The sequence below is a fragment of the Condylura cristata genome, unplaced genomic scaffold (genome assembly GCF_000260355.1).
Source record: "Condylura cristata isolate star-nosed mole 26May11 unplaced genomic scaffold, ConCri1.0 scaffold00006, whole genome shotgun sequence".
Taxonomy (NCBI): Eukaryota; Metazoa; Chordata; class Mammalia; order Eulipotyphla; family Talpidae; genus Condylura; species Condylura cristata.
In genome coordinates this window covers 24,381,617-24,408,342 of record NW_004567107.1, presented here as the reverse complement: position 1 = coordinate 24,408,342, position 26,726 = coordinate 24,381,617, and the positions used below count along the sequence as shown (strand labels likewise).

General features: G+C 46.8%; 1 protein-coding gene across 1 annotated transcript in view; it reads left to right on the top strand.

The window, feature by feature from the left end:
- GALNT12 (polypeptide N-acetylgalactosaminyltransferase 12) overlaps positions 1-26,326 on the top strand; it is a 29,069-nt gene extending 2,743 nt beyond the window's left edge. The window contains exons 2-10 of the mRNA XM_004677483.2: positions 8,161-8,330; positions 10,511-10,700; positions 13,539-13,724; positions 16,170-16,287; positions 17,589-17,765; positions 20,275-20,406; positions 21,807-21,920; positions 23,461-23,607; positions 25,568-26,326. Coding sequence (XP_004677540.1) covers positions 8,161-8,330; positions 10,511-10,700; positions 13,539-13,724; positions 16,170-16,287; positions 17,589-17,765; positions 20,275-20,406; positions 21,807-21,920; positions 23,461-23,607; positions 25,568-25,702 — 1,369 coding nt within the window. The 3' untranslated portion in view covers positions 25,703-26,326. The remainder of the gene's footprint in view (positions 1-8,160; positions 8,331-10,510; positions 10,701-13,538; positions 13,725-16,169; positions 16,288-17,588; positions 17,766-20,274; positions 20,407-21,806; positions 21,921-23,460; positions 23,608-25,567) is intronic.
- The last annotated feature ends 400 nt before the right edge of the window (positions 26,327-26,726 follow it).

Here is a 26,726-nt window from a genome sequence, read left to right as displayed (position 1 = left end):
ATTAATATCACCCATAAACCTACCACCCCAGGTTGTGTTAACCACTGACATTTTGCTGTGAATCTTCAGACTTTTCCAGCTATAAAAGTAGATCTTGCAAGGGCCCTCCCTGGTGGCGCAGCGGGTTAAAGCACTGCACTGAGAATCTAAAGCCGCTTCCGCATGAGTTCAATTCCCGCCTGCCCCGGAGGTGACCACATGGTGTGGCAGACCTCTCCTGACCCGCCCACTGCTCCCCTCAGCAGTGTACTTCGTCGATCTGCCTGTTCTGTTCCCCACTCTGTCTCTGGTGAAGCCTCTCACCGCCTCTGGCCTGTGTACCCCACTTCTGTATGTACAAATAAATAAATCTTTAAAAAAAAAAATCTTAAAAAAAAAAAAGTAAATCTTGCAAAATCTACCCGAAGCTCAGAGTATATTTACACCAGAATATGTACACAACCTGTATAATTTTTTAACTGCAGTCTTTGCACTACAGTAGATAAAACCCTATCACCTAGATAAAAACCTGAGAACAACCAAAGGACTGTTTGACTTGCTTCCTGGCTTCTACGAGTCTTGATTTGGGTCTGCTGTGCTAGACTAGGCCACAGTGAGAGACTTTGGAGTTGGTCTTAATAATTGGAGATGCAGTGTAGACCCCAGGCCCTCTGTGCATCTGGCAAGTCCCATGCCTGTGGTTTAGTGCACAACTGTATGCGTATTCAGCACTGAATCCAGGAAGAGACGCATATGATGGGCAGGAACCCAGAACGGCGGTTAGTAAGTACGAGCTTTGCAGAATGTGCTCACATACCATCTCCTTTAAACTTAGCAAGGAAGAGAGAACTTCTTCTCTGAGATGTCAGCAGCCAGCATGTCAGTGGGGACCCAGACAGGCAAATTCTAAAAGCATTGTTGCCAGGGACCTGCCCTAGAACAATGAAATAGAATTTCTGTGGGTAGGGCCCAGGCTGAGGCTAGTGGGTGATTGATTTAGAGCCTGTGACTTTCTTACTCAGAAGATTAAGTGTGAGTGCTTTTGAGGGTGTGAGAGAACACCAGAATTAGAGTGGGGATTGGTTACAGATTAAGTGCTGTTGAAAATAGTGGTGATATCACAGTTAGCTAGAAGTTGTATCACAAGTAAATGGTTGCTACTGTTGACCAGACCTTTGCGAAAAGTCGGGAAGTTTCAGCTTGATAGATCAGAGAGGCCTGCGGTGATCACTATCAGGTCATCTGCATTTGCTTCCTGGTCAGTTTAGTGGCATGAGGGCACTGTGCATCCCTCAGGCATTTAGGAGGTGCCACGCAGTGAACATCAGCCTTCTCTGCCTTGGCGGAGGGGTGGTGGATCCTGGAAAGGAAAGTGTGTCCATTAAACGCAGGTGTCTGCCTTGAGTGCTTCCTGTGGGCTAGCCTTGACACCATCTTACAGATGTGTATGTGAGTGTGGGGATCAGGGTTGGTTGATGGCAGGGCAAGAAGTCTCAGAATAGCTAACTCTTTAAATAGGTAATTCAGCCAAAGGAAGTGTGTGTACATTGCTGGGACTGGCGGGATTTCTCTTTTTGTGAAGAGCCAATTGGCGTGTCCTTAGCACATTATCTTTGGAAACATGTCATGCTGGTGTGGACATTTGACATGTTATCTTTGCTCCCTCATCAAGGTTATAAACTGCGGCCATTTTATTCATTTTTATCAGCTCCATCTCATGGTGGTTAGCGTGGCAGCCTTGTTTGAATCAGTATTTCAACGTTCAATTTGGGTCAGTATTTTCTTATCTTTTTCCATTCTTTGATTTTCATTCATTCTTTGTTTTTTAATGTGTCTCTAAATGGTATGTTGCTCAGTTAGGCAGTGTCTTAAATAAAAATCCAGACTGACAATCTGGATAGTTATGCCCATTTATATTCATTGTATTTACAGACATATTAGGATGTCGTGATGCCATCTTATTTTAGACTTTTTATTTGTTAGGCTTTTGCAATATTTTTTCCTCCTTTTTTCATGCTGCTTTTTTAATTGCTAGAGGTTACTCCCCCTCTTCTATTCTCATTCCATTGTTTCTACTAATTGGCAGTTATGCAATTCCTTTCGTGGTTAGTGATCCAGCTGAAAGTGCATGTTAACTCAGTAAGGTCTAAAGTGAGCGGGTGGCTGTGGGCCTTAGAATGACTTAACATCAGTCACCTTCCTTTTTCATTTGTTCACTCTTGTGCTCCAGTATTTAATTTAATTGCCTTGCTTTATAAACTACAACTCAAAGACATTTAGAAAATGTAGTATTGGGTCATCCCTGGTACTGCAAGGGGTTAAGTCTCAGCAGTATGAAGCTATCCACAGCCACTGCAGCATGAGTTCAATCCCTGGCCAGGGAGTTGACCCACGTGGCACAGCAGACCTCTCCTGTCTCACCTGCTGCTCCCTCAACAGTGTAATTTAGTAGCTCCATCTGTTCTGCTCCCCACTCTGTCTCTGGTGAATCTTCTCCCCTCTCCCCCCATACCTCTGGCCTATACCTCAGCTCTTGTATGCATAAAAAAATAAATCTTTAAAAAATATAAAATAAAAAATGTATTACCAATAGTTTATTCACATGCACAAGTTCGCCATTTCCTCTTCCTATCAGTTTCAGAGTGGCTATCTCAGAGTCTCTTATTCTTTTCTTTTGCCTACACCCCATTCTTCTACACACACACAAATAATAAAATGAGCACATAAAGTATATGTGCTTTACATTCAGTTTGACAACTCTCCTACCAAGGTTTATATTTTCTTGCACTCTAAGGACTTCTTTTTAACATTTTCTGTATGCTGAGCCACTTATTAAGACTATTTAAAAAGTATTTTATCAAGATTGGTTGGGGATGTCCTGTATCAGGAAGCTTCCCCCATACATATTAGTCTTCCATGTAACCAGAAGTGGAAATTCTGCATTGACTTTTAAAAAATGCTTGTATTTTCTATTTATTTTCTTTATTGACTTAAAAATACTTATTTTCTCAGTGTTGTTTTGAATGAGAGCATTTAAAAACCCAATATACACTGACTTAAGTATAAAAGAAAATGTATTGATTCTATTATAGAAAAGTCAAGAGTTCATATTATTCTGGGCCATGGATTTAGGGACTCTACTGTCACCTTCCCAGAGGGTATGTGTGCATGTGTGTTTATGTATGTGAACACATGGGACTCGTTAGAGACATAAGCGTATCTAGCTGGGTATATGTAAATGAGTGTGCGTGTTCAGCTCTGCACAAAACACACAAACAGAACTGGGGAGACTGGTTCCTGAAAGAGAAAGTGCAAGAAAGTGAAGGAAGACAGGGTTCTGGGCAGGTAGAACACACCAGAGTTCATTATGACTTCCTGGCCTGTTGTCCAAAGAATGAGATTGTAATTTTTTTTTTTAAATAATTTCCACGTGTTTTCTTTCTCTCTCTCTTTTTTTTATTAAGAGATTTATTTATTTATGCATACAGAACTAGGGCAGAGACCACAGGTACAGGGGCAGTGAGAGGATTCACCAGAGTCAAAGCAGGGACCAGGACAGGCAGGTTGATGAGATACATTGCTGAGGGGAGCATCCGGGAGACAGGAGAGGTCTGCTGTGCCATGTAAGGGGGATAGACTCGCACTGAAGCTGCTGCCGCTAGCTTGCAGTGCTGCGCTTTAACCCTCTGTGCCGCCAGGGAGGGCAGAGGTCTTAATTTTTTTAAAGACGTTTATGTGATAGGGCCTCCCTTGTAGTGCAGGGGTTAAAGTCTCTCTTTTAAAGGCATTTATGTGATAACCTAAAGATAAAAGAAAATCAGGAGACACTCCACCTGTCCATTCACATCATATAATTCACATACATGTATTGTGCTTTGGAAATTGCCCACCCCAACCTCTTGTTAGAAAGTTTAAATGGAGTGATGCATACAAAATGCTTAGCTCACAGCCCCGCTGATCGGAAGCACTTAGTAAGTGTTACTTACCATTGTCACAGGTACACCGTACAAAGTCTGCTGAAAATACACAGACACAGTCCAGCCCCTGTCTTCACAAAGCACTTGGATCATACCCCAAAGTAAAGCTGACTTACTGTGGCTGAGCTGTGAATATGAGCCCAAGAAAAAACTGGAATCCTGAAGTGATGCCCTCCTTGTCTGATTGAAGGAGGTACAGCTTTTTATCTATCAGCAAAAGGGGAAAGTATTTTTCCTGGACTCTTAGAGACCTCCTGGCATGATACACTGAGCTTCATGAAGGAGAAAGCCTTTAAGGAATGTTTTAAAGAAAGAAAGAGAAACTACCAGGCCAAGAAAAAAGGGAGAGGGGAGAATATTGAATTATTGCTCAATGAAGTCATTTGCTATGGAAGCTAGAGAAATATGATCCAGCTTTTAAAAAGGAATCTTTCCTTCTGATTCCCAGAATGATACGTGCTCATTGTAGAACAATTTCAGAATGTAGAAAAAATATAAGGAAATAAGAACCAGTGATAACCCCACTGTTCAGAAATGGACATTGTTAACATTTTTGGCATATCTCTCCCTATTGTTTATTGTTTATATATAAGCACACACACACACACACACACACACACACGTTGTTTATAGAATTGGCCCTAATGCCTGTTTATAGATTTGTGCCCTGCTTTGTTGATCTAACATTATAATGTGACCACTCTCCGTTATCATCTAATATCCTCTGACAGCATATTGTATTTTGGGTGGGCATGAAGCCTTTCTTCATGCTGCTGGGCTCTGAGGTTTTGAACTGTTGGACAGGGGAATTGTTTACAGCTTTCTGCTATCACAAACAATGCTGTGCAGGGCAATTTTTTATGCCACACCCCCTTAGAGTTTCTCTGATGATCCCCTTCAGGGAGAAAATCATAACTCCATTTCTGTAAGATGAAAAAGAAGAGGAATGTCTTAAAACTCTGGATATGTATTGTCAAATTGATACTCTGCGTTCCGTGACCTAAGAGTCTCAGAGGTCCCCCCTAACTATTTTAGAACAGTGCCCTGAAGCTGTTAGTTTTCGCAGAGCAGTGAAAACACATATACAAAAACACTGAGGCAGGACTGACGTGCGGTCTCAGTTCCTCTTGGCCTGATAAGGCTTTGTCCACCCTCTGACTTGTTCTTGTCAAAAGAAGAAATAGATTTTAATCCCAAACAGCATGGGCGTGACTTCAGTGAAAGGAATCTTCTTTACATTGAATAAATTTTATTTTTGAAAAGCCTTACTTCACCGTCTTCTATCCATTCATTTCTCTTTATCCCAAAGCATCTCCGATTCTACATTGTAGCTTTACTGTTTTTTTGTTTGTTTGTTTGTTTTTAAAGATTTATTTGTGCATACAGAACTGGGGTACAGGCCAGAGGCTCAGTGGCGGTGAGAGGATTCACCAGGGACAGAGTGGGGAGCAGAACAGGCAGATCTATGAAGTACACTGCTGAGGAGAGCAGCGGGCGGGTCAGGAGAGGTCTGCCACGCCATGTGGTCACCTCTGGGCAGGCGGGAATCGAACTCATGCGGTAATCAAACTCATGCAGAAGTGGCTGTGCTTTAATCTGCTGCGCCACCAGGGAGGGCCAGCTTTACTGTTTTTAAAGATAAAAATCTTTATTTTTCAGTCTCATAAAAACTATTTTCCTGCAGTATAAACTATTCTTTCTGAACCTTATAGGGCGACACAGCTCTCCTTTACTCTGCCTTGTCCTAGTGGGCTCCTTGACTTCAGTATTGTTACTATTTTTGTTCACATACATATATGTTTTCATTTGCTATAACATATTTAGAGGAGGACAGCTGCTTAGGTAGCAGTGGGAAAGGAAGAGGTAGGACTTCTGGAAAGAAATACCTATAGATCAGAATCAGTGTGGTGTTTGGGCAGGCTTAAACTTTTTTCTTCCTCTTCTATTAAAGCTTTAAATTAAAAAAATTCAAACCGAGGCCTCCCTGGAGGTACAACAGGTTAAAGCACATAACTGAAGGTCTCCAAAGCCACTGCAGCACAAGTTCTATCCCTGGCCAGGGAGGTGACCCACATAGTGCAGTAGACCTCTCCTGTCTCCCCACTGCTCCCCTCAGCAGTGTATTTCAGTAGATCTCTGTTCTGTTTCCCTCTCTGTCTCTGGTGAATCCTCTTACCACACCACCCCCACACCTCTGGCCCACACCCAAGATCTGTGTGCATGCATAAATAATTCTTTAAAATAAATAAAGTTTTAAATTAAAAAATTTCAAACCCAGGCTTCCCTGGTGGTACAAGAGGTTAGAACACAGCACTAAGAAGTTGTCCACACCCACTGCAGCACTGAGTTCAATCCCCGGCCAGGGAGCTGACCACATGGCGCCGCAGACCTCTCCTGACCCACCCGCTGCTCCCCTCAGCAGTGTACTTTGTGGATCTGCCTATTCTGCTCCCCACTCTGTCTCTGGTGGATCCTCTCACTGCCCCTGCACCTCTGGCCTGTACCCCAGTTCTTACATGCAAAAATAAACACATCTTTAAGGAAATAATAAAAATATAAAAAAACTTAAACCTAGAGAAAAATTTGTGCAGAAATAGCACAATGAGCTCCTTTCACCTACATCTGCCAATTATTGTTTTGTCCCATTTACTGAATTTTTCTTTCTGTATACCACAAGGCAGACATTTGAGAGTGAATCACAGAGATCATAACCCTTTATTCCACTATTATGTCAGCATGCATTTTCTAAAAACAAGGTCATTCTCTCGCAATACCACATTGTAGTTATAAAATAAAAATATTGATATGATTTTCACTTTCTCTAACACTCCCAGCTTTAAGAGCAACTTCTTTTATTCTTCACTCTTCAGACTCTCATCCTAAATGTCACCCCTGTGAGAAGTGCTCTGTTCTGTGTTGTTCCCCTCCCCCACCCCACTTTCCCTGCTAGTTGCTTTCTCTTTCATTGTCTTCATAGCACAATCACTTTCTGAAATTATTGATATGTTTGCTTACCTGGTCCTTGTCCCCTTGAATGTAAGCTGGATGGAACTTAGGCCTGGTCTCTCTGGCCTGCAGTGGGCGTTCAGGAAATACTGGAGATTGACCAGTCTGATGCCTGGACGGTCAGCAGCTGATAAGTGTCACGCTGCATCCTGCTTGCCGCCCCATCTCTGCAACCTGCCACTCACTTGTGAATAAGGCCTCCCTTTCTGCCAGGGAGCCTGGCTAGTCTTCAGCATTTTTCTCCTCCTCTACATCCAGCTCCGCCCTTGACTCTAAACCTTTGGCCACAACCGCACTCAAACCATGGTTCTGATGTCTTTTGGGGCTTCTCTTCCTACTTCCTTGTGGTCAGTCACCTCTTGCTGACTATTTCCATTGCACTGTCCTGCTCCTGGGATGATAGGGAGAATTTGTCATCAGTTACTCTGTGGAGAGAATTCTCTGTCAACCAGGGAACTTCTTCTGTGCAAAGTTAACAGAAAACCTTCCAAAACAAAGAGGAAATTTATTGGTTCCTGTCATTGCCAATTGGGGCTCATCCCTGGAGACAGTGGGCTCAGTCTCATTCTGGAATGTTCTTAAGTCCTTGTGCTGAATCTGGCCTCTGCATTCAGCACACCTCCTTTGTTAAGTGTGGTCTCTGCTGGCGTGAAGTGCAGGGACGATGCTGGGAGAGGCAGGGAGGGACAGTACTGTGAGAGAGGCCTGCTGGCTGGAGTCCTCGGGGTACTGGAGGGACATGCTGGAGCAAGACCCACAAAGGAGGCCCACAGGAGAGTAGGTTGAATTATTCTTAAAACAGGACAGAGTTTGCCAAGCAGAGGAAGGAGAGGGTGCTGTAGGCAGAGGGCACCATCCAAGCAAAGGCCTGGCAGTGGGATGGGAGGCAGTAAACAGCAAAGCTGCCGAGGATGGAGAGGCAACAGTCCTCTCCTCGGATTCTGCGTAGTTTGTATATAGCTCAAATCTGAAAATTAAAGCTGAAAACAGGATTCCACAGTATAATCTTGTTGGATGTTGTTTTAAAACCTTGCCTTGATTCCCAGTGGAATCCAGGGGTGGGGGATTCTGGAGGATTGTCATTTCTCTGTGGGAGCTTGTGGCTTTCTCCTCTCCGCTGTACCCCAGCCCCAAGCTGGGCCTGGCCCATGCAGTCAGCAGTAGGAACTCGTTTCCTAAAATTGTGTTGTATTTGCAGGTGCAAAGAGAAGAAATATAATTATGATGATTTGCCCACTACATCTGTTGTCATTGCATTTTATAACGAAGCCTGGTCAACTCTCCTCCGGACAGTTTACAGTGTCCTCGAGACATCCCCAGACATCTTGCTGGAAGAAGTGATCCTCGTGGATGACTATAGTGATAGAGGTGAGCTCCAGCGCCAGCTCGGAGGACCTGTCCATGCGACAGGGCCTGAGGGGCGATGACAGCAGAGGTGCACGACAGGCCTGGCCAGACCAGGCTTCTTTCCTCTTCCCCTATACCCAGCCCCTGCCCTCTGGGTCTCAGAACCAGGGGGCCCAGATGTGCTAACAGAGGACTCCATGCATGGTGCTAGACAGCGAGAGGGACTTGCTGTCTGGGTGCTCAGGAAGGAGCATTTGCTACCCTTCTTTTTCAAAGTTGAGTAGTTTGTGGGCAGCAAATATGGAAAGAGGGTATGCCACCTGGAGTGTGGAAAGGCCTGGGGCTCTTTGATGTGTGGATTTTGTGGGTTTTGTGGAATCTGCCAGGAGTCTAGGAGGGGTGGAGAGCCAGCTGCTTTAGGGAGTCACAGTAGTGGAGGGTGGGCTTGGTGGGAAAGGGCAAGCATTTGGATGGACTGAGGCATAGGACTTGTCCTCAGGGCAGTGGGAGCCAGGCAGTGTCTCAAGCAGGAGAGTAGTTTTGCCTTTGGGGGTGTCCCCCTGGACCAGAGTATGGTGAATACAAGGGGTTGCTGAGGTGGCCCAATGAGAGATGGAGGCGTAGAGTCAGGCAGCAGAGGGGAGGGAAGGAAACACTGGAAAAGTCACCCAGGTTGGGAGGAAGGAGCCTCCTCTTGGACATGTGGAGTTTGAGATGAGATAAAAGGGGGTACCCCACTCAGAGAACTGAAGCCAGGGAGAGGTGTTCCAAGAGAGGACCTGGCCAATGATCTGAGACCAGAAGTTCACGTGCAGTCCAGCCTTTTGTCTATTCAGTAGACATTTTTTGAGTTTTGACTGTGTGCCAATCCCTGTTCTAGGCCTCGGGGATTCTGTGGGGCACATGACAAGATCCTGTTCTCATAAAAGGTGCATTCTACGGATGTGGGTGGAGAGGGTCAATACCCATGGAGAGAACACAACCTAACATCACATAAAGAAACACAACATAATTAATATAACATTGTGCAGCCCAAATAGAACTGTGCTATGAAACACAAAAGCAGAGAGCAAGCAGAGCCCAGGGATGGGGTCCCCTCCAGCTGGAGATAGTCAGGAAGGCTTCTTTGAGGAGGTGGTCTTTTTTTTTTAATAGATGTATTTATTTATGCATACAAGAACTGGGGTACAGGCCAGAGATGATGCAGGGGGAGAGAGGATTCATTAGAGACAGAGTGGGGAGCAGAATAGGCAGAGTGACTAAAATACACTGCTGAGAGGAGCCGTGAACGGGTCAGGAGAGGTCTGCTGTGTCATGTGAGTCACCACCCTGGCCAGAAATTGAACTCGTGCTGCAGTGGCTGAAGATAGCTTCACAGTGCTGTGCTTTAACCCGTTGTGCCACCAGGGAGGGCCTGAGGAGGTGGTCTTTAAACTGAAGTTAGAATGCAGAGGCAGCAGCACCGCGAAAGTGTGGCCATGATGTTGGGAGGAGGCTCAGGCCTGGCAGTAGCATGTGGAAGGAGCTTCCATTTTCCAGGGCTGACCACCAGCCAGGGGAGCTGACACAGGCATAGACAGGGTGGGCCTGAGAGGCAGGTGAGGCTTACACATGAGCTGTGGAAGGCCTGGTAAGGCAGGGTGTAGGGGCTGCCTGGAAGGTGGAGAAGGAGTTGGCCAGCAAATCTCTGGCAACTCCTCACATGAAGGCAGCTAAGGGAAGGAAATGTCAAGGAGTAGCAGCAGGGAGAGCTGTGGGCTTAGCTGCTAGAGCCTGTTTCACACCAAGCCGCCATCTCTGGGCCACCTCAGAAGGACTCAGGCATCTGCTGTGTCAGGCTCAGTCCTGTCTGACTTCAAAGCCTGTGTGTGGGTCCTAATTGGTGGGTGTGTTTGGCTGTTCTCACAGAGACTCAAAATAACAGTTATTTACAGGAGATTTTTCTCTCACATCACCAAGCTGGCGTAACTCATTCGGCAGGTGTGGGGGCTCCACAGTGTTTTGATGAGGGGCTTGTTTTGACCCCAGCGTCCCCGGGGGCTTTGGGCCACTTCCGGGCTAGGTTCTGAGGGAGGTGAGGACGCCCCGTGATAGAACACTGGCAGTCCAGTCTGTGCGGCTTTCTCTGGGGACCGGGAGGGCCCTGGCGGGCAGGGCCTGGGCTGCTTGGCCGTGACGCTGCCGCCCCCTGTCTTCCCCAGAGCACCTGAAGGAGCGCCTGGCTGACGAGCTGGCCAAGCTGCCCAAGGTGCGCCTGATTCGGGCCACCAAGCGGGAGGGCCTGGTGCGCGCCCGGCTGCTGGGGGCCTCCGTGGCGAAGGGCAAGGTGCTGACTTTCCTGGACTGCCACTGCGAATGCCACGAGGGCTGGCTGGAGCCGCTGCTGCAGAGGTGCGTGGGCCGCCGCGGGAGGGGCCCACTGCGCAGACGCAGAAACACGCCGTCCTGTGGCGTGAGGCGCTGCAGGGCGACGGGGTGCCCCTGTGTCCCCAGGAACACCCTGCCCCCACCCCTCCAGTCACCCTTCTTCAGCCGGTGGCCATTAAATGAATTAATACCTGCACAGTGCTTAGAATTTGCCAGAATGTGGGAGTGTTTGCTCTTACTACAGTGTATTATACTTGTTTATTGTAAAAATCACTAAAAAAAAATATTGCACGTATCAAATCACACTCCTGCAGAATCGACTCTCAGGTGTATTTCCTTTCGGCAGGACTGACTTAATCCATTACATCTGAAACCTACAGTGCCTCGGCCCCATGAAACCTGAAGGGACTCCCCAAGAAGAATTATCATGTTCATTTCTTTTAAAATGAGAAGAAGAAAAAAAAAAGGGATATAACATATAATAATCATGATCTAGAATAGACTGTTTGCCTTGATACTTATGTAGTTGTAAAACATACTTTTCAACTGATCTTCTTATAGAGTGGTGAAACACAATGTGACCCTGTTTCAGGGCCTTTCCCTCTGCTGTCCAGTAGCCTCTTATTCTGACCATCCCAAACCGCCCCTTCCCAAGCCACACTGACCAGACTTTGTCCTCTTCTCCTGCTTCTTTCTCTACCCCATGCTCCTGATTCTGCATCCCAGAAGTCACGAGTTGGCTGGCAAAGCCCAAGCTCCTTCAGGTGGAGAGGAAGGTCTGAGGGCATCTCAGGTCTCCCCAGGTGGACTGAGTGAAGGGTTGCTCGATCAGGGTCTCTGCAGTTGACAAGCTGCTTTCCACCCTCCTCACCCCCATTGGTTGCTTGAGTATATGAAGAGCTGAGACCACTTGCTTCCCTACCCAGGGGAAACCAAGCTTCTGGCTGCAGTCTCGGGCTCTTGTCCCCTGTGACTGTCGCAGCTGCCTTTTTCCTCAGCTCTGATGGGCTTCACCGCAGCGAGAACTCAGGACTCAGGGCTCCTCAGGCAGCTGGTGGAATCTGAGATTATCTAGAACATACAGACAGCTCTGCCTCAGCACCTGGGCTGATAGATCGCCTCGCCGCCACCCCTACTCTGCTTGAGGGCAGTTGCATGTCATGGTGGGGACCACTTTTCCCCTGGCTGACATGCTAATACTGCCTAGAATTCCACTCTAGCCCCCCCTTTAGAAGTAATAAACCTTTGCTCCATATCTGGAGGTGAGGGGCTTCCCCATCCTAGATTGTACTTTAGAACCCAATGGGGAACCTTTAGACCTACTAATCCTACTGGCATCTCTTTGGATCTGTGTCTCTGGTGAAGAGGCCCAGGCTTCTAGGTTTCTAAAGCATCCCAGGGACTTAGGGTGCCCCAGAGTTGAGCTACATTAGTCTGTAGACTGAAATGTGACTGTAGTGACTGTTGACAGTGACTGGTGGAGGCGGTCTCAACCAGGACCAGGAAGTCCTTCCCTCTGGAGACTTCTGGGGAAGTAAACAATTTTTGGTTGTCATGTCAACCAGGTAGAACACTGCATGTTGTGCTCTGGGACCAGAGATGCCCTATAGCAGAGACGCTGTGTCCCAGAAGCTGGTTGCACCCACAGAGTGTGCTGCCTCGGGGCCTGCACGTTCTCTAACCAGGATTAAGAGTCCTTCACGCCAGTGCTGGCTCCCCCAGCTTTCCCTTCATATAAAAACTAGACTTCCCAGGGTTTCAAGCAGCTCGGTGTCCAGTCACGAACCCTTGGCAGCATCTCTGAACCTCACTCCTGGATCTGCGCTGACCCTCACAGCCTTTTAATAATGCCCTCAACTGACTTAAAGATTGGGGTGTTGGTAGCTATTCAGTCTCCAACTTCCTCATTTTCATGAACTCACAGGTTCGTTCTCCAGCTCAATGTGCTCCGAATGGTGCAATCCCCCTAGAGTTAATTCTTACCTCACTGAGATGTTTGTCCTGCCTCTGACATTCTGGTATTTTTCTAAGAACATTCATGACTCACATCTGATTGATCTCTATTTCCTCACACCATTCTTTAGTGGAACTCTTATGCTTTATGGCTCACGAACTCCAGGTAACTATTCCTCAAAGAACCCAGAGAAATCTGGTGTTCACACATGGTTCAGTCTCAGTTCATCTTTCTGCTGTGCTGTCAAATACCAAGAAACACAGTCTGCTGAAGGGTGACTGGACCAGCAGCAGGGTTCTGGGGAGCACAGCAATATCGCACAGGCTGCGACCTTCAACAGGACCGATGACGCCTTCCCATCAACTATTGCTTCTCGGCAATAGTTCTGGGTCTCTCCACCCATCTTACAGATTCCTCAGGGAGGCCTCGTGTGCAGCCTGGGAGCATTTAGTAGTATTTCCAGCGTTAACCATGATATAATAGGCTGTGAGAGGTTAGAAGACCTGGCTGATGTCACTCAGCGAATAAGGACAAAGTCTCTTGCAATCTTGAGAGATGAAAATCTGCTTTCTGATTTAAAATTTACTTTTGACTTTTCTATATCTTGATTTTCATGGAGGGTGGCATGTTTAGCCAGAAGAATTCATAGATAGAATGAGAGACTATTAAAGCTGTGGGACTTTGCATGGTAGGCAGATTCCTTGCTTCCAGCCTCCCACTCAGCTCTCCCAGGTAGTCACCCCTGATCTGATATAGCTATAGACACCTGGAAGGAGAGAAGTAGTAGGCCTTTCTCACAAGGAGTTCCTCTTTCCTAGTGATAGGATGAGGAAAATTCACCCCCAAATTTCTTAAGTGTCCTCTACCACCGGCCCATATGGAGGGATGGGTGTCTTGGCTGTTTGCAGGATACACCAAGAGGAGAAAGCTGTGGTGTGCCCTGTGATCGATGTGATTGACTGGAACACCTTTGAGTACTTGGGGAACCCCGAGGAACCTCAGATCGGCGGTTTTGACTGGAGGCTGGTGTTCACGTGGCATGTGGTTCCTGAGAGGGAGAGGAAGCAGATGCGGTCCCCTATCGATGTCATCAGGTCAGATGCCAGCCCTCCAGAGAAGTGATCACCTGGAGATCCCACTCCCCTTCTTTATTTTTACTAGAAGTCTTTGCTTTGCACATGGATTTTGTATTAGTATGATGAATTAATTGAAAAGATTGTGATAACATGTATAACGTAAAATTGGCTAATTTAACCTTTTTAAAGTCTACAATTCAATGACATCAAGCCACATTCATGTTTTATAGCCTTCACCTGTATTAATTTCCAGTTTTTCATGATCCCGTAGAGATATTCTATACCCTTTTTTTCTACCACAATCTCTGGTGACTTCTTTCTGTTTCTCTGAGTTTCTCTATTCTAGACATGTCATATAAGTAGAATCATACAATATTGATCCTTTTTTGTTTGACTTATTTCCCTTGACATGATATTTTCATTATGAACTCCAGAACCTTTCCCTTTTGTAGATATATAATATTCCATTGTTTACTCATTCATCTTTTGATGGATTGTTTCCTTATTGTGAGTATTGCTGTTGTTGAAACTGTGTACTGCTCTGTGTTTGACTCCATATTTTCATAGTTCTTTAGGCCTTATACCTATAAAGTGGATTTGCTGGGTCATATGTTAATTCTGTGTTCATCGTTTTAGGACACACAATCTACCTCCTTTTATTTGAGGGGCAGGAGGGTGAGGGGAGGTAAGTGGATTTTGGGGTGGGAGAGCTGGCTTTAGCCAATTCTTGAGACTTGGTTCAAGTAGAGTTGACTTAAAGGGAACTTTAATACTTGCTGTCATTCTTGGGCATTGAAGTAATACTCTGTCTTCCTCATCCTCTTCCAAATTCATGACCAATTGGAAGATAGATGTGAAAGACCGAGGTCAGACTTTGGCTGTACTTACTGCTGGAGTTCTGAGCAGTGGTGTCTGTGATCTATACCCACATTTGGTTGGAAGTTTGGATTCTTCCTCCCTTGAGATGACCTGTTGATGGCTAGAGTGAGCCAAGTATAGAGTCGAGGTCAGGAGATGGGGCTGGAGAGACAGACATGTCCAGCCTTGAAACAAAGAAAGGAGTTTGAACTTTCCCTTGAGAGGGTGGAAGCCACTGAAGGTATTTGAGCTGGAAGAAACCTTAGTCTGTTGTATTCTTTAAAGATTGTGCTGGATGCACATGGTGAGGGGCCTGGAAGGGCCAGGACTGCGTGAAGGACACCATTAGGAGTCTTTTCAGTCTTCCAGGTCAGAAATGATGGTGAAGGAGGCGATGGAGGAGAGATAGTAGACTCCAGAAATGTTGGGAAAATTGAGTAGGAATTGGGGAAGAGAGGATTGAGCTGGTGCCTTGGCTTCTGTAGGAACCCTTAGGGAGCATTCTCCTCAACTCCTCACTGAACTGAACAGGTTTGGAAACTGAGGCACTGAGTAGGAACGATCTTATCCAGTCTGTGTTACTTACATGAACTCCCATCACCTCCCCAGGCCCATGCTGAGTGATATGGCCAGATGTTCTCCCCTTTCATGATATCCCTGGACCTGTTTCCTCACCTGAGAAATAGGCCAGGCATACCCACCTTGCCTATTTTCAGACTTTTAAGGTAGACACATGTGAAAGTACTTTGTGTTCTAGAACCTTCCCCACTACAAGGAATCTTGTTGTCCTTTTCTCAGACTCTCCAGAGCTTGGATTGACAAAGCTAATACTTTGTCAAGGACCAGAACTGCTACTGAAAGATCTTCAAGTTTTAAATTGTTGGACTGTTAATTTATTCCTTTGTATCTCTGTGTTGATCTTACAGCTTTGGGCTGTGGTAGGATGGACGCCTTGGGCTATTTCTGAAGGCAGTGCTGCCTTCTGGGTGAAACTGTTGGGGAGAAAATAAGGCTGCCTGAAGAAGCAGGCCAGTGCTGCCAGGGGTGCCACTCAGGCAGGAGAGGAACGGGCCCTGAGGGAGCCTACCAGAGCTGCCTGTTATGGCCTTGAGTGGCATCAGTGGGTACCTGTACTCTTACTGCGTGACTGTGCCACCTCAGCCCGGAACCTGCCAGCTCTACAAGAACACAGTCTCTCTTTCATCTTTCCTTGTCCATGCTTCTAAACCTGCAAGAGCTTCTCTCACCCTTAGCTGGTGTCTTCTTGGAGTACCATTCTGCTCCTTGTCTTGGTTAACCTCCTTTGGTCCTACAGATTTGGCCTCAGGAAACTCAGCCCAACCCCTCATCTTTGCCTCATGCCCTCTTCTGTATGGACACAGGCCCTGGGTTGACCTTAGTTAACACAGTTATCACACAGGTTCCTGTGCCTGCCTGGTGAGATGCCTGTGAGCTTCCCAGGGCAGGCCTGCCTAGCACCGGGCCCAGAGCTTGAACTCAATAGGCTTAGAGATGGTGAATGGACCACTGACTTGTGTGGAAAGTTGAACCATCCATGATGATTTCCTGCTGCTGGCATTGAAATACAGTATCACAATTTTCTAGGTCTCCAACAATGGCTGGTGGACTATTTTCTGTGAGTAAGAAATACTTTGAATATCTGGGGTCTTATGATACAGGAATGGAAGTTTGGGGCGGAGAAAACCTCGAATTCTCCTTTAGGGTAAGTATTATAGTCTTTAGTTCATTTTTAATCCCTCTCTCCTTTCTGAGGAATTTTATGAAGGCCGGCTGAACGTTTCCTCCTCAGTGGCTCTTTATCCATTGGTCCTGAAAAAATGTAATGGTCCTTACAGCCTATAAATGTGTTTGTCTTATATAAACTTTAAGACATACATATGTGTGTGTGTTGCATAGATGGAAGGCAGGGAAGGGCCTTGTACTCTGCCGAGGAGAACTGAGGCTTGGATCCAGGATGTGACTTGCTCAAGGTCACTCAAAGGGCAAGTGGCCAGAGACTAATAGAAACACAGGTCTCTGCCACCTTCTCCCATCTTTAGGAACTGGGGTTCACTTAGCTGCTTTGAAGTAACCTCTTAATGCAATGACTCTGAGACTTGGGTACCTCTACAATGGCCAGGGAAACCTGTGAAAGGGACAGATTTCTAGGCAAGTCCTCAAGAAAGTCAGGTTCAGCAGATACACTGTAGGCTCCAGGAGTCTGCTTTTGGGAATGAGTCTACCTACTGGGTCTGCTCTTTGTGACCCAAGATGTCCCTTTGAGAAACCAAAGGTCGATTGTCCCATTAACTGTGTCTCATTTTAAATATCAAAACCTTCCATGAATATTCCTGCCTTTCCTTGGAAAGTTTTACATTTTAATAACATTTTATTGCGGAAAGAAGAGCATTATATGGCTTCCTTCCTTGGCAAAAATAAGCCACCCAACAAAGCGTGGCCTTCCACTGAGGGTTCAAGCCCTCACCTCCCCCACCGTCAGTGCCAGGTGCTATGCTTGGTCATCTGGGGGTAATGAGTGTCCACAGCCATGTGCTGGCATGAAGTAGCCCGAGATGGCATTTTGGGGGTGCTTTTAATGGTCTTTCTGCCTCTTCCCTAGGTGTCAGGCTGCTCTGCCTGCCTCTAGAAGCTCTTCCTTTCTCCCTTCCAACCCTCTCTCCTTACTCGCTGCTTTCCTATCTTCTGTGGCTAGGAAATCAGGTAATCAGCCTGTGTTTTACATGATTAAGTATGTTCTCAGCAAGGTCAATGTGGGCACCGCTGGGAGTCAAGTGCATGAGCTTCAGAGCATGGAATGGGGGTCTGGCTTCTGAGGGTTGCCTTGGTCTGTTTTCTGGCTTCTTGACTGTGTTCTGTGTCCTATATGTGCCTCCTGCCCCCTGGAGGCTGAGGTCTTGGCCATCCTCATCACCACGGCCCTGTGCCACGCCTCCTCGCCGCAGGCATGTGGACCCACAGCCCACTGCTTGCGCACCAACAAGCCATCTCCTGCTCTGTGTGCAGATCTGGCAGTGCGGTGGGATCCTGGAGACACACCCGTGTTCTCACGTCGGCCACGTTTTCCCCAAGCAAGCACCCTACTCCCGCCAAAAGGCTCTGGCCAACAGTGTCCGTGCAGCTGAAGTGTGGATGGATGAATTTAAAGACCTCTACTACCATCGCAATCCCCACGCCCGCTTGGTGAGTTCCACACCCTCCAGCACCCCATCTGGCCTCATCCAAACAGAAGCTACTGAGCTGGGGTTCTAGAAATAGAATAGGGCTTGGGAACTCATGTCACAAGTGTGAGGAAACTTATTCCTGTGCATATAATGAAATACAGTTGCTTCTTTTTGCTCACAGTAGTAAATAGTCTTTCTATTCACTGCGAGCAATGAATTGGGGGATCCCGAGCTATTGCTTCTAGGGCAATGCAAGAAGGTACCTGTGAGCCCCAGGTTACCTATCTCTCAACTAGCCAATGAAATAACTTGCTCTTTTGCCTGTCTATTGAGCGATCCCTTCTTGAGTGTAGTCGGTCCATTAATAGTGAACCCGAAGCCAGGCCCCCACTGTAACACAGACCTGAACGAACTTGTCTGACCCATCTGGTGCCTCCAGAAGGTAAGTCAGAGCTTTTTTGCACTGAAGACCTATCGACAGCACCTCAGCACTATCTTGGGGGCCATTTTCAATGCAAACCCCCAGCACAAAGCCCAGAAATCTGAAAAACACGGTCGACTGTCCACAGGACACTTGGTCACTGTGTGAGAGTTGAAACAAGAGCTCAGCTGGGAACAGACTCGCTGGTGACTCGAACATTTCAACATTCTGAACATGTCTGCAAATGACTGAAAACGAGAAGACAACACAAGTATTGAATTTGAGATTACGAATACATTTTAGCGAACAGGCAAACACGCAGACACAGACTCGCATGCATGTCACTGCTAGAGCCACTGCTCTAAGTCTCTTCTAGCTGCTTGATGAGTCTCCTCCTGCACCCTCTCAGGCTGGTTCTGTAAGCCTCATTTTGTAGAGGAGAAAACTGATACTTGGATAGAGGGAGATTAAGGACCATGCCCTTGGCCTGGTAGCTGATGGGGGTAGAGCTGGGCCTGGGGCCTGTGCACTCTGGTGGGCCTCACTCTGTTCTGCTAGACCCTGGCCCTGCCCTCAGGCCCCCGAGCCCCGACCCCGCTTATCTCTGTCCCTGAGCTCCAGGGTCACTGCTTCCTCTGCCCTGCCTGAGTTTCAGGGTAGAAGCATCTGCTCCTTCCTGTCATCCAGTCTGGAACACAGCTCCCTTTGCTGAGCATTCCTGAAGAATATGTCACAGGGACTCTGCCTCCATCTGGATGCCCAGTGGCCCAGTGTTAGAATGATAGCACAGTGACTCATCAAAGAACAAAATTCTGGGAAATTAGCATAAGTCTGGATTTTTTTCCTGACACGTTGATTTACTATTAGCATTTGCCAAATATTTAACTTGTTGAATCGGAATCGTTTAACATCATGAAACCTGCTGGGATGGTAATGCCATCCCTCAGCAATGCTCCTGGGACCGCCCATTCGTCACAAAAGTAGATGCTCGCTTAGTATTTGAAAGCTCTTAATTGGGGCCCTCCTTGGTGGCACAGTGGAGTAAAGCACAGCACTATAAAGCTAGCTGCAGCCGCTTCAGTACAAGTGCGATCCCCGGCTTGGGGGAAGTGACCCACAGGGCACAGCAGAACTCTCCTGACCCGCCTGCTGCTCCCCTCAGCAGTATAATTCATCATTCCACCTGTCCTGCTCCCCACTCTATCTCTGGTGAATCCTCTCACCACTCCTGCACCTCTGGCCTGTACCCCAGTTCTGATTGCATAAATAAATAAATCTTTTCTTTAAAAGAAAAAAAGAGCTCCTAATTATTAGTTCTGTCCATAAACTAACTTCCACAACTGCAGCATCTTGCTCTTGCCATCGGAAGTGCATAGACTCAGTATGTCAAGCACCTGAGGTTTTTGTTTTTTTGTTTTGTTTTGTTTTGTTTTTTTCACATGGATAGCATGTGAAACACACCCCTGTGTCTGAGAGCCGTGTTCAGATGTCAGTGGCTGAGCAATGACACCTGGCAGGCCACTGACTGGGACCACCAGCTCAGGGATGTGACTGTCCAGTGGGCTGGGGTGGGGGAGGCAGCATTTGGCTCCCTGGTTCTATGAGCTCTGTGTTCCTGCCTTGGGCACCTGGTGGCTGCTCCCTCTGGTGAGAGCACCTAGGAAATGATGGGGCAGTGGTCCTGCCAGAGAGCTGCAGTTCTGCCGGGCTGGTTTTTTTTTTTTAAGATTTATTTATTTATGAATATAGAACTGGGGTATAGGCCAGAGGTGCAGGGGCAGTGAGAGGATTCACCAGAGACACAGTGGGGAGCAGGACAGGTAGACCCACTTAGTACACTGCTGAGGGAAGCAGCGGGTGGGTCAGAAGAGGTCTGTTGTGCCATGTGGGTCACCTCCGGGGCAGGTATTGAACCCATGCTGAAGTGGCTTTAGCTTCTAAATGCTGTGATTTAACCTGCTGCACCACCAGGGAGGGTCCGGGGCTGGTTTTTATCCCCTGAACCGGACCTGGCACACAGCTGACCCTCAGCAAATGCACCTTGAGTGAGAGGCTGTGACAGGAATGCTGTGATCTACAGGGCTCTCACCGTTGTGTATTTTCTCAGGAACCTTTCGGGGACGTGACGGAGAGGAAGCAGCTCCGTAAGAAGCTCCAGTGTAAGGACTTCAGGTGGTTTTTGGAGAATGTGTATCCAGAGCTGCACGTGCCTGAAGACAGGCCTGGCTTCTTCGGGATGGTGAGTGGGGCGTGTGTGTGGTGAGCAGGCCGCTCACTGCTGGCCTCCAGGCTGATGGACAGGTCCTGGGCACTCTCCATCCTTCTCCCCTTGTGTCTGGCGTTCAGGTCTAGGAGGTGAGTGGTCTAGCTCAGCAAAGTAAAAGCCCCTCTATTTCATAGATGAGGACACTGAGACACATTTGTGTTTCGTTTCCTATTTTTCACTTAATTCAATTTTTATCACGTTAATTCAAGTCCCAGTGAGTGGAGTAGTTAATAACTCCCACCTGGGTGTCCACAGAGGCAGGAGTGAGGCAGGAGAGTCACTCTGGTATTTAGAAAGCCTAAGTGTTTCTAAGATGAAGCCAACTCAGATGTCCTGTGCCTTTTGCTTTGCAAAGAACTGTGTCAAGCGACAGGGGGTGGTCTCCACTGCTGTGTCCTGTGGGTAGGAAGTGTGGGTTGTCCCACCTGGAAAGCTTCGATACATACAGGGCAGGCTATGAATGTGCTCAGTCTCCACTATGAAAAGTTGAAACACGAAGAGACATAGGAGAATGCATCCTGAAGCCTGCAGTCAAGAAATTATCAAGATTTTTGCCTCTTTGCTCTCCTCCTCCTCTACCCCACCCTCCCTCACTTTTCATTTTCTCAAGCAAAGCCCGGGTATCATGTTATTTCACTGCTGCACACTTCGGCCTGCATTTCCACAGACCAGCACCCCCATACTGTGAGCAGGAATTTCATGGTATCACTAAATGTCCAGCCTTTATTCAGATTCCCCCTCATTTGTAAATTTCTCCTTGGCTAGCTGGCCAAGGAGGGACAGTAAACCTCCTATGGTTTTTGCTTTTAGAGTGATTTAGGAGTTTTAGAGCCAAAAGGTGACATTAGAGAAGGCAGTGTCAAGTGATGGAGGAGGAAGTCTTTGGTTGGAATCAGGGTATCTGACTTCAGATACCCTGACCCAGGTATCTCCCCTTGTTGCAGGATGTGTATTTTACTGTTCCTGTAGTATAGATCTGTGGGCCTCTCTCCAGGGAATGCTGGGTCTCTCCATTGAGTGTTCTTTGCAGTTGCATAATAGCAGGAGATCCTTGGTACATGCGACAACCCTGCTATGTTTGGACTAGTGTAGCAATAAGGCTGTACTAATGACAAATGAAGAGGTACAAATTCTCCAGACTACAGAGTCAATCTTTCTGCTTATCAGGTTTCTCATCTTAAAATACAGGTCATGATTCTATACATGGCATAGAAAGACAATATATTTTTAAAACTAGAAATGTAAGGGCTCCCACCTATGAGTCTGGTTCCCGAGGTAAGTACTCCTCTCCCTCTTTCCTCCCTCAGAGCCTTGGGTAGAATTTGTTGTTGTATGCAGATCTGGACCAAAATACACCTTTATGTTTTATTTAGTTCCAGAACAAAGGACTTCAAGGCTACTGCTTTGACTACAATCCTCCCAATGAAAACCAGGTGGTGGGACACCAGGTCATCCTGTACCCCTGTCATGGGATGGGCCAGAACCAGGTACCTGCTGCCTGACACTGTCAGGCTGGGGAGGAGACCAGGAGGCTTTGTGTTCAAGGATTGAGGCATGGGCTTCTAAGGAAGGAACTGGGTGTGTTTTTTAAATATTAGATATTTGATTTTTTTAATTAGAAAGGTTATATATACTCATTATATAATATTTGGGAACTATAAAAAGAAACAAGTAGGGCCCTCCCTGGTGGCACAGCATGTTAAAGCACAGCACAAAGAAGCTTAAGCCACTTCCACATGAGTTCGACCCCTGCTTGCCCTGGAGGAGATCCACAAGGCGCGGCAGACCTCTCCTGACCCGCCCGCTGCTCCCCTCAGTAGTGTATTTCGTTGATCTGCCTATTCTGTACCCCGCTCTGTCTCTGGTGAATCCTCTCACCCTCCACATCTCTGGCATGTACCCCAGTTCTGTACAAATAAATAAATAAATCTTTAAAAAAAAAAGCAAAAACAAAAAACAAGTAATGAGTGAAAAGGACCAGAATAACCACCATTAAAATCAGAGCACATGTTATATCTCTTTTATGCACAGGCTTTATCTTATGTGTTCTAAACAGCCAGTATATGTTTTCTATTTTGTTATTTCTGCTTACCTCATTAGGCTTATGTTCTTAGATAGCCGCTGAGATTGTCCTTCCTGTTGGCTTTTGTATACTGTCAGGTAGCTGCATTACTGTAGAGTTAAATGATTCCCTGCCTTCCTGTTTTGCAACTATAAACCTATGCCACTAATCTTCCGGGGGTTGGGGGGGAGGAAGGCAAAAAAACAACAGTTCTGCATTTCGGATGATTTCCATAGAATTAGTCCTTAAAGGGAATTAGAGGTTTTGCTACATACTCCCACATCAAAGCAGTGTTTAGGGTAATTGCCTTCTCTGGAAGCCTGGACAGATCTGTGTAGGTTAAGTGCTCTGCTTCATATTGAGCAACTCCTGGAGGGTCTGAGGATAGAACAGGCCTCCCAGCCCAGGAAGGCAGATAGACCCATCAGGGCCAGGGCCAGTCAAGGGTCCAGGAGAGGCCTCAAGCGTTGGTTCTGGACCTTCAAAGCCTGACTGTCCTAAGAGGATCAGACATCTAAAGGGAACTCAAGTTTCTTCCACCCTGGTGGCATTCCAGTTCAGCCACCTTATGGCAAAAGGAAACTTTCACAATTTAGATCTCTCCAACTTCATATTATGCTGGTTCTTCAGCCCTCTTCAGGTATTCTTCCAGCCGAGAGCTTTGAAAAGTACATTCTCGATCCACCCCAGCCCTCCTGAACCCCAGCCCAGGGCTAGGCACAGTGGGTGTGGGTGATGAGGACACCATCCTCATGCTAGCAAAGGGTGGGCATGAGAGTAGCACATGGCCCAGAGCTCTGCCATTTGTGGGGAGACATTCAGGGGGAGACGGATAGGCAGGCTGTGGGTGGAAGGAGGGTGTTTTGTCTTCCCTGTGCTCTTGTGAGGCCAGGTGGGTGCTCACAAGAATTCTCCACTTTCCATGTTAGAGGGTAGCTGATGCATGTTGGGTGCTCCATTTTCAGTTTTTTGAGTACACATCCCAGAATGAGCTGCGCTACAACACCCGCCAGCCAGAGGCCTGCTTAGCGGTGGAAGCGGGAGCCGATACTCTCACCATGCATCTCTGCCAGGAAACTGCCCCGGAGAATCAGAAATTCTTCTTGAAGGAGGTGAGTGAGCACTCCACTCCTCCCTTGTTCTGGGTCCCAGGGGCTGCCAGGGTGAGGGGCATGGACTGAAAGCTTTCCTCTGGCTAGTCCTGTGGGGCTCAGGGATGTGATCCTCTGCGGGTTTCGGGGGGATGGGTGGGTGTCCCAGGTCCTGCAGTCTCTAGCCTCAGTAACCAGCACTAGCGCGCTCCTCCCTGTTGACTCCCTGTCAGTCTTTCCATCTCCCTGACACCTGCCCCTGCAGTGGGGTGGGAGTAGGAACTGTCCTGAATACATCCCAGGATGGAGTGGGGTTTTTTTTTGTTTGTTTGTTTTTTTATTACAAAGTTTATTTTTACATCATTTTGCACATTTTTTTTTCCATCTCGATAGCCATAGTGTTTAAATCAGTGAGACAAATAGCCATAGTGTGAGGCTGTCAGGTGAGAGGTGTAAGCCACTGCACTTCTCGAGTGCTGTATTTTCCCAGCTCTAAGTGGGGACAGGAAGAGCAGCCTTGTCTAACTCAAGTAAGGATGCATGGCCAGAAACAGTCCTTACTGCTTGCAGCATAATCTCCTAGAAGCTGCATCTCTGGTAACGTCCATTCTCCATCAGAATATCATTGTTGCTTTGGAGGGGGCCCTTACTGAAGGCCCCCAGGCTCTAGTCCCATTTGCAGGCGGCTCCCGAGGGCACGTATAGTCAGCCATAGCCTTTAGCCCACCAAAATGCATTGGGGCATTTAAAATCCAAAGAAAAAATTCAAAAGAAAAATTAATTCTCTTATCTCCTTGGTTAGCTTTCATTCCCAGCCTGGTTCCAGGTCATCTGCTGTGTGTAAATGGGTTCATTCTAAGTATAAGAAGATGGAACAAAGTGTTACAGTAGCAGTAAAATTTGTGGAGACCAGCTGGAAAAGCCAGGCCCCATAGTGCTGTCTGACATTAAAAAATAAAAAGTCACGGGTGACTTGGTGATGGGAAACCCACGGGGATTACAATTGGGATGGAAAAAAATTACAAAATGATGTAAAAATAAACTGTTATAAAAAAATAATAATAAATAAATAAATAAAAATAAGAGGGAAGAATACTTCTGCACCCCAGGGTGATCCTCTGGGATAACCTCCCCGTGTCTACTTCCATCCAGCTGGAAGCCCACAAGGAACAGTAATGCAAGACAAACCTTGAAGCTGGTTTACGTCATTAAAATTTTATTACTGATTGCAGGTGCCATGGAAGGAACTGTAAGATTGCTTAGAAGGGTAGGAGGGATACTTTTGATTATTTATTGTCTTGTTACCCTAAAGGCAGCTTGTCAGCCCTTTTGAGGATTTGCAAAGTTAATATGATGGAGATTCTTTTGCATCAAAGTTTATTTCCAGGGTTTCTCTCCCTAGAACAGGTGTCTCATTGGTGTTGCAAGTTTGCTGTTCAGCCATGCCTAAGTGCCTTGGTGTGCACAGCTTATGGCAGAGAGAGGCAGAGGGGAAAGAGAAACTCCAGGACTCAGGGAGAGACTTACTGAGTTCACTCCACAGCAGCTGGGAAAGAGAAGAGAGGAAAGAGGCATTAACAAGGGTCATCATCTCTTGGAGTTTGTGAATTGGCATGGTGGATAGAACCCACTTCCCACCCCCTTCAGTTTGCTCAAGAGAGGCAAATTGCTGGGGGTGGAATTCGTTGACCTAAGTGAACGACAAGAATAAAGGCTCTTTGGTCACAATTTCCTGGAAGAAAAGCAGTATACTGACAGATGTCCAGAACAGCCAGCAGGTGGCACCATTGGCTCTGACAGTGGCTTTGGGGGCCATGCCAAGCTGCTAGGAGAGGCCCCTCAGGCCTGCTCTGTCCAGCTCAGACAGCCCTGCCGGTCTTCTCATGATGCATTTACTCTTCAGTAAATTCTCCTGACGTGGTAAAACTCATCCTGAGTGTGTCATTCTCCTGACTATCAATATCTATATAATCTTTTGTAGGATGGTTCTTTTATTCACAAACAGTCTAAGAAATGTGTCCAGGCTGAGAAGCACAGAGAGAGTGTCATTCCTGTCCTGCGAGACTGCACCACCTCAGCACATCAGCAGTGGTTCTTCAAGGAACGCATGTTATAGGGTGTGACCGACACCCCCGGGGTGGCGCCCGGACTCTCTGCAGAGAGACTCAGCAACTTGCCCCCGAACCCCGCCCACCAACATGGCTGCGCTTCGCTTATGAAAGTGAAGCTGGAACTAATAACAATGTGAATAAACTTGTACTTATTTTGCCGACTTTAATATTGTTCCTCAACACCCTGTTTTCAAAGGGTAATTATAAAAAGTTGACGGTTGGCTTGCAGAGAATTAAAACCTTTAAATATTTTTCTATCATGTATATTCTGCTGTGCCTTTTTATTCCCCCTGGCAAAAAGGGAAATGTCTTGGGTTGGCATTTGCAAGGAGTGCCAGGTAGGAAGATATTTGCAGATGTGGAGTTTAGACTCCACTGCACTTTGCACAAACTGCTAACACCTCGAAATTGGGTTGTGTTTCCCCCAGTATAACAGGTAGACTCTAGGAGAGTTGTGTCACTGGAATCTTCTAGATTTATTTAAAAAGCAATACTGTTTGGTCTTGTGTACTGCCATAGTCAAAACTCAGATGTATGTCAGCCAAAAAGGACTAATCAGAGCTGAAGCCTCATGGGGACAAGTTAGCTGTCCAAGGTCCTCTAAACTTCTATCACACAGGGTAGGTGGACTCCTGACAACACCTAGCTGTGGTGTAGATCTTTGCTTTGAATAGTAAACTTATAACTTAAAAACATGTTTGTCTCTTTTTTTAATATTTTTTTGTTTTTATTTGTTTTCTTTTTTTTTTTTTAAGATTTATTTATTTATTTATGGATACCGACCTGGGGTACAAGCCAGAGGTGCAGGGACAATGAGAGAATTCACCAGAAGCAGAGTGGGGAGCAGAGCAGGCAGATTGACAACGTACTCTGGTGAGGGGGCCTCAGGCGAGACAGGAGACGTCTGCTGCACCATGTGGGTCAGCTCCCAGGACCAAGGATTGAATTTCCACTTATGTGGCTGCAGCTAGCTTGCAGTGCTGCGTTCTAACTCATTGTGCCACCAGGGAGGGCCCATGTTTGTCATTT